This window comes from Cetorhinus maximus, chromosome 3 (genome assembly GCF_964194155.1).
Source record: "Cetorhinus maximus chromosome 3, sCetMax3.hap1.1, whole genome shotgun sequence".
NCBI lineage: Eukaryota > Metazoa > Chordata > Chondrichthyes > Lamniformes > Cetorhinidae > Cetorhinus > Cetorhinus maximus.
Window position 1 is genome coordinate 20046233 of NC_135881.1, and position 20759 is coordinate 20066991.

General features: G+C 40.8%; 1 protein-coding gene across 13 annotated transcripts in view; it reads right to left on the minus strand.

The window, feature by feature from the left end:
* Nucleotides 1-20759, minus strand: part of kmt2ca (lysine (K)-specific methyltransferase 2Ca) — a 455613-nt gene that overhangs the window by 124030 nt on the left and 310824 nt on the right. For all 13 annotated transcript variants that reach the window (XR_013575392.1, XR_013575394.1, XM_078537008.1 and 10 more), the window contains 5 exons: nt 19431-19595; nt 14224-14333; nt 13955-14023; nt 8526-8744; nt 2731-2865 (listed from right to left, as the gene is read on the minus strand). Coding sequence is in view for 11 of the 13 variants with exons in the window: in XM_078537008.1 (XP_078393134.1) it covers nt 2731-2865; nt 8526-8744; nt 13955-14023; nt 14224-14333; nt 19431-19595 (698 nt within the window). In the remaining 2 variants the exon portion in view is untranslated. The remainder of the gene's footprint in view (nt 1-2730; nt 2866-8525; nt 8745-13954; nt 14024-14223; nt 14334-19430; nt 19596-20759) is intronic.

Sequence of the window (20759 nt, forward strand, 5' to 3'; positions counted from 1 at the left end):
GACTGCCCTTGACATCAAGGCAGCATTTGACCAAGTGTGGCATCAAGGAGCCCGAGCAAAACTTGAGCCAATGGGCATACAGGAGAAAACCCTCTGCTGGTTAGAGTCATACCTAGTACGAAGGAAAATGGTTGTAGTTGTTGGGGGTCAATCATCTCAGTTCCATGACATCACTGCAGGATTTCCTCAGGGTAGTGTCCTAAGCCCAACCTCCTTCAGCTGCTTCGTCAATGACCTTCCCTTCATAAGGTCAGAAGTGGCGATGTCCGCTGATGATTGCATAATGTTCAGCACCAATCACGACACCTCAGATACCGAGCAGTCCATGTTCAAACGCAGCAACTCCTGGACAATATCCAGGCTTGGGCTGGCAAGTGGCAAGTAGCATTCGTGCCACACAAGTGCTGGGCAATGGCCATCTCCAACAAGTGAGATTCTAACCATCACCCTGTGACATTCAATGGCATCACCATCGCTGAATCCCCCATTATCAACACCCTGGAGGTTATTATTGACCAAATTCTGAACTGGACTAGCCATATAAATATTGTTGCTACAAGAGCAGGTTGGAGGCTAGGAATCCTGTGGCGAGTAACTCACCTCTTGACTCCCCAAACCACGCCCACCATCTAAAAGGCACAAGTCAGGAGTGTGCGGGAATACTCTCCACTTGCCTGGGTGAGTGTAGCTCCAACAGTCAAGAAGCTTGACACCATTCAGGACAAGGCAGCCCGTTTGATTGGCACCCCATCCAAAAAAATTTACTCCCTCCACCACTGCCAAACAGTGGCAGCAGTATGTACCATCTACAAGGTGCACTGCAGGAACTCAATAAGTCTCCTTAGACAGCACCTTCCAAACCCACGACCACTACCAGCTAGGACAAGGGCAGTAGACACTTGGGAACACCACCACCTCGAAGTACCCTTCCAAGCCACTCATCATCCTGACTTGGAATTATAACCACCATTCCTTCACTGTTGCTGGGTCAAAATTCAGGAACTCCCTCCCTAACAGCACTATGGGTGTACCTACACCACATGGACTGCAGCAGTTCAAGAAGGCAGCTCACCACCACCCTCTCAAGGACAATTAGGGATGGGTAATAAATACTGGCCTAGCCAGTGATGCCCACATCCCACAAATGAATTTTAAAAAAGCATCTCGGCACCCCAATCACCACCTTAAACATTCACTCCCCCTACCACCAATGCACAGTGTGCAACATCTACAAGATGCACTGTAGCAACTCGCCAAGCCTCCTTTGACAGCATCTTCCAAAACCATGATCTTTACCAATGGGAACACCACCACCTGCAAGTTCCCCTGCAAGCCACACACCATCCTGACTTGGAACCATATCGCTGTTCCTTTACTGTTGCTGGGTCAAAATCAGGAACTTCCTTCCTAACATACTGTGGGTGTGCCTGCACCAGATGGACTGCAGCGGTTCAAGAAGTTGGCTCAGCATCACCTTCTCAGGGGCAATTAGGGGTGGAAAATAAAAGCTGGCCTAGACAGTGACATTCCCATGAAAGAATTTTTAAAAATCCTACCCTTGAAATTCTTCCACCCTTTAGCTATAATTGTCTTAATTTTCATGCTTCCCACAATTTTTTTTGAGCAAAGAAACCATCCTCAATCTAATCTGTTATTTTTGTGCAACTTTTATTTCACTAAGCTTGCACCTGTCTGGTAAATTATACAAACAGCAAAGTGGCAATGACTAGATAATCTACGTTTGTGATGGTGATTGAGAGATAAATAGTGGCCAGAACACAAGGGAGAGGTTAAGGTTCACAATTTTCCTCTGAAATAGTGCAATGAGATCTTTTACATTCACCTAAGAGCATTCAGGGTTTTTAAATTCCTATCTGAAAGATGGCACCTTAGATTGTTCAGCACTCTCTCAGTAATGCACTGCAATTTTGTACTCAAGTGATATGAGTGGGACTTGAACTCTCAACCTTCTGACAGGGTGGTCAATTCTGGTCGAAAAATTAAGGGGCACTTTGCTGTGTAGGTGCTGGCAAAGCCATGGGGGATGGGAGGGGGTTCTGGTGAACCTGTGAGAATGCGGGGGACAGGCCCAACTTGCCCTGGTTCTGTTGCTGCCTTCCAGATCCACCTCCCCAGACACCCTCGGGACAACCCTGAACACAAGCCGTGAATCTGCCACACCCATGCATGCACCTGCCAAGGCAACAGAAATCCAGGACAAAACATGTCCCAGGAAGGCCTAACCTGAGATGAAAGGCCAAATTACTGGTGGTTGTGAGCTCTATCTTGACAAAACGATAGACCCAAGTGCAGAAGTAGATATGAAGTGAATATGGATTCAGGGCCTAGCATCATAAATGGGAAATGGGCAAGGGAGTGGGAAGCAGCTAGAAAGAAAATCAGTAAGAGGAAGAGGAACTGCTGCAAACCACCAACAGATTTCACTTTGTCTGGCATTTGCTGAGCTGCTTTTATACATCAATCAAAACAGAGAGGGAGAAGATGGTGATTTATTCTCTGGTATTTGTCAAGTATTTTAAAATGTTACAAAGGTACTTTGTGTAAATTTAATTCTAAACATTCCCATCATCAATTTACATCAAATGTTTATTATAAAGAATATAATCACAGGTCTTAACTCGAGCCACTCCCAGCACACAGTAAATAGTCTTTAACCTAGTTTTACTTCAGAGCCTGGTGGAATATGTCTGTTTTAATCAGATTCTTTACCAGGTCTGTATGGTTTCCTTTTTCTCTTCTTTAGGTTGTCAGTCCCCTCAGCTCCTTTACAGTCATCATCTGCTGCTTCTCGCTCTGGACTGGTAAGTGTATCAGACTTTGCATCACAGTCCATTAGGTCAGCTGCTGCAAATTTAAGATTGAAGGGTTAACTGTATGTACAATAGGTAACCTTTACATCATTTTTACACAACGTAATACTAAACTGTGTTGCAAATGCCTCCAGAGATTTTAGATTAGCCATCCCCAAAGCACTCTGCATCAATTACTATACGTGCAAGTATGAATTAATCATCTCATGGAAGAAAATCACCTGCAATAATCTCTCTAAGGAATCTGTGCCTGCATAAGTCAGGTTAACTTTTACCATTGCTGTATATAATGCTTCTTCAAGGGAGCTAACTTTCTTTATTCACAGGAGGCAGCACTGTGGCTCTAAGCCAAATGAGGAAGATTTCTCCAGTGTATAGTACATATTGAATTTCTAAACCTGTTTCTATTAAATAGGCTTATGATTTGTTGACAGGTCAATGAAATCTTCTCCAGCAAACCAGTGGACCAAACATGATGAACAGAGTTTAGCGAAGGGAGAAGAAAAGGAGGGATACAGATGGTTACAGGGATGGCGGTGGAGGGAGTGCGGTTGAGGGAGGTCATGAAGTGGTTTAAACATGAGTATGGAAATTTAACATTTGTTGTGTTAGGAAACTTGAAGGCAAATGTAGATCAGTAAGAACAGGGGCAATGGGCAGAATTTGGCAAGGTAGCACAGTTCTGCCATTGTCCTCACTTCCTTAATCACATCTGTCTAGTCAGTCTGCAAAATGGTTCGCCATCATTATAGCATTATAGGGGAGTTTCCAAACTCCCTGCTAGCTCTGTGGTTAAAGGCATGCTCAAGTGAGAATTGATATTCCATTCAATCTGATGCACAACTTACTCGGTAGCCAAGTGACTGCCATGGGAGAAGGTGGATTGGGTGGAAGGGGGTGGTGAAAGAAAGTAGTGGGAAGAAAGGGAAGGATGCTTGAATTCTTTGCCTATAGAGAGACTGAAATTTCTGGGTTTTGGAAGTGTTGCACTTTGTATGAGAATTATTCTGTGTGCATGTACGTGGGCGTCGTGTTATATGTGCAGGAATCCCATGATCATGTGCTTATTAAAGAAAGACAGACTTGTATTTATGTGGAATATCTCAGAACTGCAGGACACCATGAAACGCTTTACAGTCAATGAAGTATCTTTTTTGAAGCATGGCCACTGTTGTCGTGTAGGAAATGAGACAGCAATATGATAACGATCAGATAATCTGTTTTTGTAATGTTAGCTGGCCAGGAATCAGGGAAAACTATCCTACTCTTCCTTGAAATAGTGCCATGGGATCTTCTACATCCACCTTAGAGAGCAGTTTGAGCTTCGAAACAACATCTCATAAGAAGGCAGCACCAGTGCCAACTGGATTGTCAGTTTAGATTTTAGTGGTTGGCGTGGGGGGTGGTGGGGTTGCATTTTTCTTCATGCATTTGTATTTAAGTTTTGTGAAGTCTGAACTGGCGCAGAGAAGTTTGGATTTTTTTAAATGAGCCCTCACCTTCCTACAGAATTGTTTGGCCTACTCACAGGTTTTAACCACCAAATATCTGGACATGTCTAAACTATACTACAGAAATTATTCATATTTATGCAGATGTACAATTACCCTACTTTTAAACTTAAAGGGATACGAATTTGTGTAGTAATTGGCTGAGGGGCATACGGAAATCACACACAAAGAACAAATGTACTGATTATTGCTAATAATAACGTGCTTCAAAATTTAGACTTCAAAGTTCAGAGTTTATGCAATGCTTCGATGAAATGTAAAATTTACAATTCTAGAACAGGTTTAAAAAGGCATTGCAGATTTAGGATTCAGGCAGACAGCAATCATGTTTTAATTAGAACATCTATAGTTTGCTATTTGACATTGAAAAACAATGTGGACGCAATGTGAAATAGCAAAACTGAGAGAAAAACAACTAGAAATGGACAAATTAGCTCCTTTTAAATAAATGTATTGCATTTCAATTTATATGACCAATCAGTTTAAATTTATGTGGCTACAATAGCTGGCACCACAGAAGCCCAACATGGGTGCAGATGGAAGAAGCTTCATTGCAAACAAATCTTACTTACCAAAATACATTTTCCAAATTATTAGGCAAAATTAGGCTGAATCCACTCATTAGGATTTAAACCATTAAGAGTTCACTGGTAGTATAAACCCTCAAGTGCACCTCGTTTCAGGATAATTCTAATTAATTGGGAACTGTCTCTGGGCACAGTGAAGATATTCCTTGCGACTTATTCATTTATTTTTAATGCATTGCTCTGTTTAAGCTGAGGGTGGTTTGCCATGCCATTTTTAAACTGGTCTCAGTTCTGATTCATAATCTCAATCTCACCTGAAGATCTCACTAATTTTATATTTGCTGAGATTCTGACAACTTTATGAAAGGTCTCAATATGTTTTAAAAGGGATGAGGACCAAGATGGGCGAGGGGGCAGGAGCGAGCAAGAGGGAGGATCGGGGAAAGAGAAAGAGAAAAACAGAATAACTTTGTAAAAACCGCAGTTGGTTACAAATATAGTGAACGAATATAACAATTAAATGATAGCATCAGCGAATAAGATCATTGCAGGGAATAGAAGTAAAAAAATGAAATTAAAATTTCTTTATCTGAATGCATGAAACATCTGTAAATAGGTGAATTAGTGGCATAGGTAGAAGTAAAGATTTAGATCTAATCTCTATTACAGAAGCATGGTTACAAGGTGATCAAGGTTGGGAAATAAATATTCCAGGGTATAAAATATTTTGGAAAGGCAGACAGAATGACAAAGGAGGTGGGGTAGTCCTGGTAGTAAAAGATGGCGTAAGGACGTTAGTGAGAAAGGATCTGGCCTCTGAAGATCATGAAGCAGAATCAGTATGGGTGGAAAATAGAAATAGCAAGAGTCAGGAAACGCTGGTGGGAGTAGTATATAGGCCTCCTGACAGTATGCCGCTGGGCAGAGCATTAAACAAGGCATTTTTGGAGCTTGTAATAATGGAAATGTAATAATTGTGGGGTCTTTAATCTTCATAAAGACTGGGACAATCAAATTGGCAAGAATGGTCTAGATGATGAGTCTGTAGAATGTTCTTGTGAGTTTCCTGGAGCAGAATGTCATGTTACACATTAAATGGCAGAACCCTTAAGTGCATTGACGAGCAGAGGGATCTGGGTGTACAGGTCCACAGGTCACTGAAAGTGGCAACGCAGGTGGATAAGGTAGTCAGGAAGGCATATGGCATGCTTGCCTTCATTGGCAGGGGTATTGAGTATAAAAGCTAGGAAGTCATACTGCAGCTGTATAGAACCTTGGTTAGGCCACACTTGGAATATTGCGTGCAATTCTGGTCACCACATCACCAGAAGGATATGGAGGCATTGGAGAGGGTGCAGAGGAGGTTTACCAGGATGCTGCCTGGTCTGGAGGTTATTAGCTATGAGGAGAGGTTGGAGAAACTCGGATTGTTCTCACTAGAGCGATGGAGATTGAGGGGCGACTTGTTAGAAGTTTACAAAATTATGAGTGGCATGGACAGTGTAGATAGTCAGAAGCTTTTTCCCAGGGTGGAAGAGTCAATTACTAGGGGACATAGATTTAAGGTGAGGGGAGAAAACTATAAAGGTGATGTGCAGGGCAAGTTTTTTACGCAGAGGGTAGTGAGTGTCTGGAATTCGCTGCTATTTACCCAATTAATCTTGGCCAGTTCTCCCCTCATACCTATGTAATTGGCTTTGTTTAAGATTTTTGTTTGCGATTAGAATATGTCACTTTCAAACTTAACATGGAATTGAATGGCATTATGGCCACTCTTTCCCAGTAGATGATTTACTACAACTCCACTAATTAATACTGCTTCATTACATAATACTAGATCTAGGATAACTTCACCCCTAGTCATTTCAAAGAACAAAGAAAAATACAGCACAGGAACAGGCCCTTCCCAATTGATTACCTCGCCTTCTCTCTCTTGCATCTAAAACAGCAGCTTTCAGTTATTACCACCCATACCCCACAACAGGAGCATTATGAAGCGGATTGTAAGAGCTTGCTAGTTTACTCCCATATTCTATTTTTGAACTTTATATCAGATTTTTGGTGGCCCTTTGTTGGTTTCTAAAGCACTCTTAATCCTCAGACTTGCTACTGTTTTTCACAATTCTCTGGAGTTTTTTGATAATGTAACTAGTAGGGTAGATAAAGAGGAACCAGTAGATGTAGTATGCCAGGATTTCCAAAAGGATAAGGTGCCACACGACAGGTTAATAGACAGGACTCAAGGAGTTGGGGGCCATATATTAGCATGGATAGAGGATTCGTTAACGGATAGAGAACAGAGTGGGCATAAATGGGGTAGTTTCAAGCTGGTAGGTAGTGAATGTAGAAAGCCGCAAGGATTAGTGCTGGGGCCTCAGCTATTTACAATCTATATTAATAACTTAGATGAAGAGACAGAGGGTAATATGTTGAAGTCTGCTGATGTTGCCAAGCTAGGTGGAATGGTAAGATGTGGGAGGACATAGAGAGGCTACAAAGAGATATAGGCAGATTAAGTGAGTGGACAAGATGGCAAATGGAATATAATACAGGGAGGCGTGAAGGTATTCACTTTGGTCATAAGAATAAAAAAGCAGAATATTTTTTTTTTAAAGGTGAGAAACTTGTAAGTGTTGATGCTCAGAGAGACTTGGGTGTGCTCATACAAGGAATGCAAACTTAGCATGCAGGTACAGCAAGCAATTAGAAAGGCAATTGGCATGTCGGCCTTTATGGCAAAGGATTAGAGTGCAAGAATAAAGAAGCCTTGCTGCAGTTGTACAGGTTTGGGTGAGACCACATCTGGAATAGGGTGCACAGTTTTGGTATTCACATTTTAAAAAGGATATACTTGCATTGGAGGTGGTACAACGATGATTCATTGGGAATGGGGGGCGGGGGGGGAGGTTGTCCTATGATGAGAGGCTGAGTAAATTGGGTTAATATTCTCTGGAGTTCAGAAGAATGAGAGGCGATCTCATTGAGAAATACACAATTCTGAAGGAGCTTGACAGGGTAGATACTGAGAGAGTGTTTCCCCTGACTGGGGAATTAGAACATGTAGACACAGCCTCAAGATAAGAGGTTGACCATTTAGGACTGAGATGAAGAAAATTTTTTCACTAAGTGTTCAGAATCTTTGGAATTCTTTCCCAAAGAGTGATGGATTTTTCAATGCTGAGGTCAATAGACTTTTGATCTCCCAGGATATGGGGAGCAGGCAGGAAAATGGAGTTGAAGCCCAAGATCAGCCATGATCGTACTGAATGGCAGAGCAGGCTCAGTGGGACTTGTGGTCTACTCCTGCTCATATTTCTTATGTTATGTTCTTATTACTGAAATTGTGCAATCTGATTTTATGTGGAGCATAGAAAAGAGAAGAGCTCTCATTCCCAGAGCCTTATTTATATAGACTAAGTGGGAAGTGGTAAAACCATGCTGGTGCAGTAAAGCATAAGATTGATATTTCAATACATAACTTGCCAGAGGATTGGTTTATTTCAAATGCATGGGCCATTCATGTTTTGAAGCATTTCTTCTATTCAGCCATCCATTTGGGCAAGCACATACACAAGTGCATATAATATTTAGCCAACAAATCTTATTCTTCCCTTCACATGAGTGAGAGATGGAGGGGATCAGACATAATATCGTACCTCTGCTTTCATCCACATCTCCATCCATGTCTCTGGACTGTTCAGACTGAGGATCAGGTGGAGTTTGCAAGACAGCCACACTGTTCTGATTTATGATCTTCAGCTTTAACTTTGGCTTGGGTCGCTTCCGGCGTGGTGGAGCAATACTGAGGCTTTGGAGCTGTGACATACCCATCTCAGTAAGGCAGACACCATCCTGTGTATATGTCCGTGTCGGTTCTGTTTTACAAGAAAATTATAGGTATCACTGAATGACACGTAAAGAGCTTTCTTATGCAAATAAGATACGGAATTCCCACTGGCCCACAAGAAAGACCCCTTCTGTAGAAAGCATCCAACAGCTGTTCACTACGATCACTAATTTTTACACTTCCCATTAACAAACCTGGTTTCTTAACACAACTTTGATAAAGCCAAATCACCATTCAGGGAATCAACCACAAGCCCATGATGTATCAATTGCTGATTCCAGCTAATATACCATAGAATCATACCAATACATGAGGCAGTGACTAGTGGGGTACCGCTATAACTAGGACCCTAGTTATTCACAATATATATTAATGATTTAGATGAGGGAACTAAATGTAATATCTCCAAAGTTGCAGATTACACAAAGCTGGGTGGGAGGGTGAGCTGTGAGGAGGATGCAGAGATGCTTCAGTGTGATTTTGACAAGCTGAGTGAGTGGGCAAATGCATGGCAGATGCAGTATAATGTGGATAAATGTGAGGTTATCCACTTTGGTAGCAAAAACAGGAAGGCAGATTATCTGAATGGCTATAAATTGAGAGAGGGAAATGTGCAACGAGACCTGAGTGTCCTTGTACACCAGTCGCTGAAAGTAAGCATGCAGGTGCAGCAGGCGGTAAAGGGTATGTTGGCCTTCGTAGCCAGAGGATTCGAGTACAGGAACAGGGATGTCTTGATGCAATTGTACAAAGCCTTGGTGAGACCACACCTGGAATAGTGTGTGCAGTTTTGGTCTCCTTATCTGAGGAAGGATGAACTTGCTATAGAGGGAGTGCAGCGAAGGTTTACCCGACTGATTCTGGGATAGCGGAACTGACATATGAGGAGAGATTGAGTCGATTAGGATTATATTCGTTGGAGTTCAGAAGAATGAAGGGGGGGATTTCATAGAAACCTATAAAATTCTAACAGGACTAGACAGGGTAGATGCAGGAAGGATGTTCCTGATGGTGGGGAGTCCAGAACCAGGGGTGTCAAGTCTGAGGATATGGGGTAGACCATTTAGGACTGAGATGAGGAGAAATTTCTTCACCCAGAGAGTGGTGAGCCTGTGGAATTCACTATAACAGAAAGTAGCTGAGACCAAAACATTGTATGCTTTCAAGAAGGAGTTAGATATAGCTCTTGGGGGCGAAAAGGATCAAAATATATGGGGAGAAAGCGGGAGCAGGCTATTGAGTTGGATGATCAGCCATGATCATAATGAATGGCGGAGCAGGCTCGAAGGGCCGAATGGCCTTTTCCTGCTCCTAGTTTCTATGTTTCTAAACTGATAGAGATGAGAAAAGGTTGTTTGTCCTGTCAATGCCTTACATAGACTGTCCCCATAATGGCATCTAACAGTATTGGGAAAATCCTAGTGCTTTTTCTTCTATTCTATTTATTTTACAATTAGTCATTTGGTAGTACAGAACTTGAGTATTGCTGAAAAAAACAGACATGTCTAAGCTTTCCCTCTTGCACTCATCGGACACTTCGCAAGAATACCAATATAAAAGGGAAAACAACAATTTATACTGTATGTGAAGAGAGTGCTGACAACCAGTTTAAGAATGTCAGTCGGCTCGCAGTGGGGCACGTGTGTACTGGAAGCTACATATATTAATACACAGGGCCTTGTTCTTTGCAGACAGAAAGAACACGTACACATATGCGCTAACCATTTGCTGACTCATTCCTCAGGGCAATGCCTTGACCAATCAGGGTCAAGCTGTCTTTTGCGAACAGCAGCTGGTTTAAATTTCAAACAGTGCTTGGCAGTTAACCATCAGTCACCATCACTGGTGCATTCTCCATGGCAATGCCACTTGCCAACTAATCGGCACTCTCTTCACATACAGTATAAATTGTTGCTTTCCCCTTATGTTGATATCCTTGTGAGTGTCCTGATAAGTGCAAGACGAAAAGCTTAAACATGTTTCTTTTTTCAGGAATATTATACAACTCCAAAATTTAACTAGAAAACAATTATTTCCTCCTGCTTGCCACCTCAATTACTGTCTTGTTCTCAGAATATAAAGCTTACACTTCTCTGATCTTTGCTCAGCACTCATTCCCTTCTTGCTCGGGATCAAGTTTCAATTCCAAGCATATATTTCTCGTGGCTTGCTAACTCAAACTGGACACAGTATTTGAAGTGTGCTCTAACTATTGCGTTGCAAAGTCTTGGCATCTCTTCTGCAGACTTGCACTCTACTATTCTGGTAACAGTTTGCAGTTTTCTACTGCTAGCTTTAAATTGTTTTATCATATTGTACAGGTACTGAAGGTGATACGTTTACTATTACTTACAGTTTCCATTCTAAATCTTCCTAGGCCAATCAAATTCTACTTAATGTATACTTACATTCCACGTTTTTCAATATATGTGCAATTTTGAATGTAATTTAACTAATAGTACAAATGCATTATTAACTTAAGCCTGTTGTGTACCTTTTGATTGAACCGTCAAGGTAAATTGGATCAGTTTACAGTAGGTTCCAAAATCAAAGCCAACAACCCAGATTAGAGTCAGCAGCCCAAATTCTAGCCTCAAAGGACACCATTCAACATAACCCTTTGTCTACGACTAAGCTTTTCAGAAGTGCTCCCAGTTTCCTAAACTCAAACCTCAAGATCTGTCTTTCTAAAGTTGAAAGTTTCTATTGCAATCATTTTTTTCTTCATCACAGGCCTAACAAACATCACCCTACTGTGACTATTGTTGCCAACATTTTCTCTTACTCTGACCTGCTCCATTACCTCCTGACTGGCTATACAATGCCTCTGCACAACCACCCAATATGGTGGCCATAATCATATCTTCAATCCTATTACATCTTTTAAAGGTCTCTAATCTATCCCTGGTAAACTGAGGCCAGCCAAAACAATTTTTATCAGTATCCCCTACTTGACTAGAAAATTGCTTGGTCTCATCCATCCCCCGACTTGGTGGTCTAAAGCAGAAGCCATAGTCAGTTTCTTCTTGGGGTCTGAGATCAAACAATCATGGGCCAGCCCTTGCTCTGTACCACAACATCTAGCTTTCACCACCTTTTCTGTCTCCATCATTATTGTTTTTCTCACTTTCTCAGTTTGCTGATTACCACTCCCCTGCCTATTTAGTTTAAATGCTCTCCTAGTGCTTTATTTACTCATTATGCACAGACAGTGGTACTGCTCTGCATCAGACATCTGGCAAGCAAGCTGGTTGTACACTCCATAATTCTTGTGTGCTTAACCCAAATTGTGAAGCTTGTTAAACTGTTTCCAAGTCTTCAGAGATCCACAAATAACTTACTGACTCAATGTGGAACTGAGCCATTTGTAAGAATATAGGTCTCAGGACCAGGATAGTTCATTCGGCCCTTTAAGCCTGGTCCGCCATTCATTAAGATCATGGCTGATCTTGTTGTGGTCTCAACACCACTTTCCTGTCTGCCTCTTGACTACCATGTCTATCAAAAATCTGTCTTACTCAGCCTTGAATAAATTCAACAACCCAGCCTCCACTGCTTTCTGGGGTAGTGAATTCCGCATAGGAATGACCTTTAGAGAAAACATTTCTTTTTTAAAAAATTCATCCATGGGATGTGGGCATCGCTGGCTAGGCCAGCATTTAGTACTCAAGCCTGGTTGCTCTTGTTCAGAGGGCATTTAAGAGTCAACCACATTGCTCCTCATCTCCATCTTAAAAGGGAGACCTCTTATGCTTAAACTGCTTTCTCTAGTTCTAGTCTCCTTCTACAAGTGGAAACATCTTCCTGGTATCTGCCCTATCAAGTCCCCTCAGGATCTTATACGTTACAATAAGATAACCTCTCATTCTTCTAAATTCCAACGGGTATAGACCTAACCTATTCAACCTTTCCTCATAAGACAAGCCCTTCATCCCAGGAATGAGTTGAGTGAACCTTCTCGGGCCTGCTTCTAACGCAGTTATATTTTTTTCAAATCCAGAGATGTTATCACCAAGGCCCTGTACAGCTGCACTAAAGCTTCCCTACTTTTATATTCCATTCCCCTTGCAATAAATGCCAACATTTCATTTGCCTCCCTAATCACCTGCCATACCTGCAAAAACAGAATTACCTGGAAAAACTCAGCAGGTCTGGCAGCATCGGCGGAGAAGAAAAGAGTTGACGTTTCGAGTCCTCATGACCCTTCGGCAGAACTGAGTAAAGTTAGGAGAGGGGTGAAATATAAGCTGGTTTAATTTTCCTAAATAATATCACCACTTTTAACACCCCTTTGTTCCTTTTGTCTGTGACATCTTTTGATTATCTGCTCCTATCACTGCTTGCTTGTCCCTACAACCACCCTGCCCCCTCAACTTCTCTCCTCCCACCCCCACCCCCCAACCTTAAACCAGCTTATATTTCACCCCTCTCCTAACTTTACTCAGTTCTGCCGAAGGGTCATGAGGACTCAAAACGTCAACTCTTTTCTTCTCCGCCGATGCTGCCAGACCTGCTGAGTTTTTCCAGGTAATTCTGTTTTTGTTTTGGATTTCCAGCATCCGCAGTAGTTTTTTGTTTTTATTGCCATACCTGCATACTTTTTATGATTCATGTGCCAGGACATCCAGATCCCTCTGTATCTCAGAGTTCTGCAATCTCTCTATATTTAAATAATATGCTACTTTTCCATTCTTTCTGCCAAAGCGGACAAGTTCATATTTTCCCACATTATACTCCATCTGCCAAATTTTGCTACTCTTTTAACTTGTCTATATCCCTTTGCAGACTTTCTACCTCCTCTTGACAACTTACTTTCCTACCTATCTTGGTGTCATCGGCAAATTTAGCTACCATACATTTGGTCCCTTCATGCAATTAATTGATGTAGATTATAAGGGATCAAGTCTGATCTTTAGTTTTGTGCCTGATCGGAGTGTCTTGTATCCCCAAGCTAGGCAGTCCAAATTCAGCTCATTTTCCTGATCACTATCCAGTGATGCCTGCTATAAAGGGAGCACATGCAGATGTCAACTGAACATGAGAACAAGCTATGCTGCAATGCCCCCACTGCCAAATGCCCAACATTCACCATCGCATCTCGTTTTGGTGAAGTACCATACTGCTGGTGGTGCCTTTGGAATGATGAAAAATCAGCACCTTTCTGACAGGAGGGGGGAAAATTGGAGCAGGGAAGGAAAGTACAGATCAAATATTTTGCTACCAAGTCTGACAACTTACCTGGTTCTTTCGTCTTTACAATAAATTGAGGTGTTACCAAAGATAACTCAGTCCCTTCTGAGGTAGTCACTGAGGCAAAAGAAATTAGAAACCTGTGAGCATGTTTGAATCTTTTTGCAGTCACTCAGACTGAATTCAGCACAAAGTTATCAAAAATTATCAAGTTTTTGTTTATAAAATACTTAATTCATCAAAGTTACGGTTTGCAACTTTAAGACTTTTTAAGAAAACATTTATTCAGCAAACTGGTTTAACACTGCAACTCTTACCTGGTGTTGCCATTGCATATTGTCTACATGTGAAACAGTCATAGCCATTATCAGCTGCAGTCTCTACTTCATCTTCTGTGTTCAGGTTCTGGCAAATAGCATGAATCCATCTGAAAAAATAAAGATGTTCACAAATCATACCTTAAAAAAAGCATTGTGTCAACATGCCTCATTATCTGAAGGAATTGTGCAGGGAAGAAATGGGACACAGATCTGACTCATACACATTTCCACTCCCACTCCCTCACTGCCAAAAGAAAAACAGTAGAATTGGCCATTTTTCCATTCTTGTCAGTTTACCATGTCAGAATATCTGGTGTCATTAGCAGGAGGAAGATGGACTGGGGAAGTGAATGGCTGAGGGGGATGGGTGGCAATGAAAAGGAATTAAGTGGAGAAAGAAGGGGCAGATTGGCAATGGCACTTTAGGGTGGAGAAAGGCACCAGGATTAATTGTTGGTATTTGGGAGGCCGGGGGGGGGAAGCACCAGCATTAATGGAGCAAGGACAAAGTGCTGTCATTAATTGGAGGAAAAGAGGGTCAACCTGATCTTGGAGGATGGACAAAAAGAATACTGAGTGTGGGCAAACAAGTAATAGCTTGCACTAGCAGAGTCAGAGAAGAGAAGTGTCAGGCTGAATCAGGAGAGAGAGAGAAAAGTGTGCCAGTAACAGGGAATAACTAATGAAGCAGAGAAGGTGGAGTTTTGGATGGTCTGAGGAGGATATAATGCCTCTGGAACACAGGGCTTAGGAGTAGGAACAGGTCATTTGGGCCTTCGATCCTGCTCTGCCATTCGAAAAGATCATGGCTGATCTTGTTGTGGTCTCAACTCCACTTTCCTGTCTGCCCTCCATGACCCTCGACTCCCTTGTCTATCAAAAATCTAACTCAACCTTGAATGAATTCAATGGCTCAGCCACCACTCTTTTCTGGGGAAGCGAATTTCATAGACTAGGCGAACCTCAAAAAATTTCTCCCCACCTCCATCCCAAAAGGGGAACTCTTATTTTTTAAACTGTGTCCCCCCTACTTCTAGTCTCTCCCACAAGAAATAATATCCTCCCGTTATCCACCCAACTCAGCCCCCTCAGGATCTTATCTGTTTCAATAAGATCATGTCTCATTCTTCTAAACTCTAATGGATATAGGCCCAACCTATTCTAACTTTTTTGCATGATAAGCCCCTCACCCCAGGAATGAATCAAGTAAGCCTTCTCTGAACTGTTTCTAACACATTTATACCCTTTTAAAAATAAGGAGACCAAAACTGCACACAATGCTCCAGGTGTGGCGCCACCAAGGCCCTATACAACTGTGGTAAACCTCCCAACTTTTATATTCCATTCCCCTTGTAATAAATGTGTCAACATTCCATTTGCCTTCTTAATCACTTGCTGCATGCTAGCTTTTTGAGATTCATGTACCAGGACACCCAGATCCCTCTGTAACACAGAGGTTTGAAATCTCTGTCCATTTAAATAGTATACTGCTCTTTTATTCTGTCAAGTTCACATTTTCCCACATTATACTCCATCAGTCAAATTTTCACCTACTCACAGCCTATGTATATCCCTTTGGAGACACTGTATCTCCTCTTAACTTGCTTTCCTGCCTATCTTGGTGTCATTGTCAAATTTAGCCACATTTAGTCCCTTCATCTAAGTGATTGATATAGATTGTAAACAGTTGAGGCCCCAGCACTGATCCCTGTGGTACTTGATGAGTTACAGCTTGCTAACCCAAAAAACACCCATTAATCCCTACCTTTTACTTCCTGTTAGCTAATCAACCCTTTATCCATGCTGATACGTGATTCTCTAACTATGAGCTCTTATTTCATGTAGTAATCTTTAATGTGGCACCTTATCAAATGCCTTTTGGAAATCCAAGTACACCAGATCTACAAGTTCCCCTTTATTCAGTTTACTTGTTACTTCCTCAAAGAGCTCTAATAAATTAGTGAAACACGACTTCTCTTTCACAAAACCATGTTGATTCTGCCTGATCCTATTATGATTTTCTAAATATCCTGCTACTAACTCCTTAATATTGGATTCTAACAATTTTCCTAATATAGATGTTAGGCTAACTGGTCTATAGTTTCCTGCTTTCTGGAACCAAAGTGTTGCATTTGCTATTTTCCAATCTGCTGGGCCCTTCTAGAATATAAGGATTTTGGAAAATTATAACCAATGCATCTAGCATCTCTGCAGCCACTTCTTTTCAGATCTTATGATGCAGGTCATCAGGTCCTGGGGACTTGTCAGTGTTTAGGTCTACTAGTTTTCCTAGTGCTTCTTCCCAGATGATGGTAATTGTTTTGAGTTCCTCCCTCCCTTTCACTACTTGATTTTCAAGTGTCTTTGGGAAGTTTTCTCAGTCTTTTACAGTGAAGATAGACACAAAATAAACAAAATGGCTTCCATGATTTCCTTGTTTTTCAGTTTTTAATTTCCCCCAAATCACTCTCTAGAGAAGCAACACTCACTTTAGTTACTCTTATCCTACTTAAGTACCTGTAGAAACTTTCACTATCTGTTTTTATATTTCTAGCTAGCTTTCTCTCATACTAATTTCTCCTGCTTTTTTTTGGAATTCTTTTCTGGTTCTTAAAATCTGACCAATCTTTGCAGATTTGTAGTGTTTTGTTCAATTTTTAAAAATTTGTTCATGGGATGTGGGCATTGCTGGCTTGGAGAGCATTTATTGTCCATTCCTAATTTCCCTTGAGGAGGTGGTGGTGAGCCGCCTTCTTGAACCTCTGCAGATCATGTGGTGTAGGTACACCCGTGGTGCTGTTAGGAAGGGAGTTCCAGCATTACTGCAACAGTGAAAGAAAGGCAATATAGTTCCAATTCAGGATGTTGTGTAGCTTGGAGGCAAACCTGCAGGTGGTGGTGTTTCCATGTATCTGATGCCCTTGGCCTTCTAGGTGACAAAGGTCACAGGTTTGGAAGGTGTTGTCAAAAGAACCTTGGTGAATTGCTGCAGTGCATCTTGTAGATGATACATACTGCCACTGTGTGTCAGTGGTTGAGGGAATGAATACTTAAAGCGGTGGATGGATGCCAATCAATCAGGCTGCTTTGTCCTGGATGGTGTTGAGCTTCTTGAGTGTTGTTGGAGCTGCCCCACACCCACACACCCCCATCTGCAGTAGTAGTTTTACTAGATGTTTTGCCAATTTCTAACTTAGTGGAAAACTTTTAAGAAGTGGTAATAGTGGATGGGAGGGATGGAGAAAAATTACCCCAGTATATTCAGGTAATTTGTTGCCAAAACCACAAGCTCTCTGTTGAAGGTACAGAAGCTGGAATTTAAACAGTTAAAAAATAAAGTTGCCTGCCCCACTGCTGCATCCTTAAGACATCAATTAATTCAAATGAATGAACAGGAATGCACAAGCTGTAATTGGAGACAGTTGGGCTGATGGAAGAGAAAATTGTACATGGGGAATTAAACTGGTGCCCTCAATTTAAGTAATAATAGACACCTGCTTCCACTATACTAGAAAAGTGAAAAATGGTAAAAGCAACTGAAAGACAAACCTGTAAGTCAATTGGCTTACTATCTTTAATTCTAGAATCCAATGTTATTTAATATCACCATTTACCCACTATCTCTGCCACAATTTGACTCATTAGTTTGTCTTCTGGTCCTTCCAGATCCAATAATCACTATCCAGCACAAGTTGTAGTTGACCTCTTGTCATGAAGGGTTACATAGGATTTATGACACAGAAATCGAATCTATGTTGGATGTGGGAAGCATGGCAATGAGATGTCTGAAGTATTGAGAGATTTCCCAGAGCTGGTGATGGAGGTTGATGAGAAAATGAAAAGCATTATGAAGAGAATATCTTTGGTGGCTAATACCTCAAACAAATACCATTTTGCTCAACCGATCCTTACTGGTTTTTATGCTCCACTCAAGCCTACTCCCATTAGTCCTCATACTAGTCGTTTCAACCATTCCCCATGATAGTGAGTTCCACATTCTTAGTACTCTTTGGGTAAAGAAGTTTCTCCTGAATTCTCCTCTGGACGGTTTTGTGACCATCTTATATTGATAGCCTCTAGTTATGCTCCACAAGAGGAAACATTCTCTCTGAACTTTTCATAATTTCAAAGACATCAGCCTTCTTTTCCCCCCCCACAAGATAGAAGAGACCCAGCCTGTCAAACCATTCATTTTTGGTATCCTCCTTGTGTAAATCTTCTCTGCATCCTCTCCAGCACCTTATATCCTTTCTATAATATGGCAATCAGAACTGCACACAGTGCTCTCAGTATGATCTAACCAAGGTTTGATACAGGTTTAACATAATTTCCCTACTTTTTAATTTTATCCCTGTAGAAATAAAGACTAGTGTTTTGTTTGCTTTTTTTAAAAAATGGCATTGTAACCTGTGGCACCAGTTTTAGTGATTGGTGTATTTGAAGATTCCTTTGTTCCTCTACCCCATCTATACTCATACCTTCCAAGTAATAAGTGACCTCGCTATTCTTCTTACCAAAATGTACTACCTCACATTTATCTGTGTTGAACTTCATTTATTGGCACTACTTTATCATTCAGTGCAGTCATTAGAGCATAAAAAGCTCAGGTCTATTCAAGCTTTTATCTGTCATAAGTATATGCGCACAGAATTTATTGTTACTAAATTACTTAAGTAAAATTAGGTTTTTTTTAGTAGGTAGAAAATTGTAGAAATGCAAAGGTCAGTCAATATCTGTATGAGCAAAGACGTTAGGATAATTGATGAAGTGTTTACACCCAAAATGCAATAACACCTTTCCTCTGTAAAAATGCTGATTGATCAGCTGTGTATTTCTAGCATTTTCTGTTTTTATTTCAATTTTTCAGCAATTGCAGCTTTCTCTTTTATTTTGTAGTTTTTTTTTCTATATTGGTTTTCGTTCCATCACTTTCAGAAGGAACAATATTTTATATCAGATTCTGTCAAGGAATTTCAAAACAGCTTTCATGTGGCAAGTGCCCTGCTTAGCCCAAATGTCTTATTCAATTGACAATAAGATCCAGTAATGGACATTTCTACACTAGTTTTTTGACAGCATCCTTTGATAATGATGTATGTAATTTATGATGTATGTAATTATAGTTATGTACTCATTATAATTCATTGGTCTCAGTTTTCCACTTCATACAGTCCATATGCTAGGAATATATTGGATGCACCCACCTGTCACACTGCCGGCATTGTATAATAAGCTCCTCCTCCCTGTAGTTCTTATTGCAGACTGGGCAAACAGCCAAGCTGGCACAAGGAGCACACTGTGTATAATTGTTCTGCCATTCACACTTGAAACCAGGTGAGGTTGCCCCACACTGCATGCAAGAAACACACCTACGAAATGAAGAGAAGGCTGATTGCAACACAGGAATGTAGTTTGACCTCAACAGACAGATCTTAAAGAATCTTATAATGGTCCAATGTTTAAGGATTGAATAATGAATATCAAAGAAGTTAGATCTTCCCAACATGGCAACATATTATGTATGCAAAGAATTATATTTTTGAGAAAGGCCACCATTCTTTTGCTAATGACTGCTACTTCATCTTCGAAAATTGTTTAAGTGAGAATATTCAAATGTTTTAAACTCATAATCGCAATATAAACAACACCCATCAAGCTGCACTGAAACCAAATTATGAAGGAACATTGCTCATTAAATAAATTTTGTTTCACATATATTAGTTTTAAATGGACAGAAAGAGCGTACGACATGAAAACTAATGGGTTATGACCTATAAGCTAACTGAGAGCCTGACCAAAGATAACTTGCTGTCTTATTGCTGAGCTATATCAGCATATCCTTATGGTATTAAATCACATTGGCCCTCATAATGTATTCTTTGTGTTTCTCATAAATTGAAATATAATTGTTTAACTTAAAAATGAAATACCAACACAGGAATGTTTAGAAATAAAAACATGTAACGTTATAAATGGTCTTCGAGTACACCTTCATTTTTAATATTTTTGAATATTTTCTACCTTAATATCACAGAGTATCATTGCAAGTCCATTTAACTTACTTGATATTGCAGTATAGCATAAGGGCATTTGTTGCCCAATTACAAGCCCATGACCAAATAGGAAGAAACAGCAGACTCCCTACAAAGTTCTAATTTGAAAAGACCACACCAACAGCTCCAAATGACACAACTCTCAAGACCAGCTCAAAAGGGCTAGCAAAAAATAGTCAAAATCAGTTTCTGGTATTACTTCCCAATTAACTAACCTTGAGAATGGTTAATGATGTTTTTTTCAAACAGGCTTCTGAAGCAAACTTATAGGGATGGGAATCTGCTATTTACTTCTCTACGATATAAAGGGCCCCAGGGCTTAGGCACCTCCAAAAAGAAAGCTATGGTGCACAGGAGGTACGTACCAGAAGACAAGCATGTTTTTTTAAATATAAACCGAACATCATTTAAACTGAAGGTTACTGATAATGTCTGTAAGTGGGTGATTCCTGAGTTTTGGAAGAACAAGGTTAGGAGTCA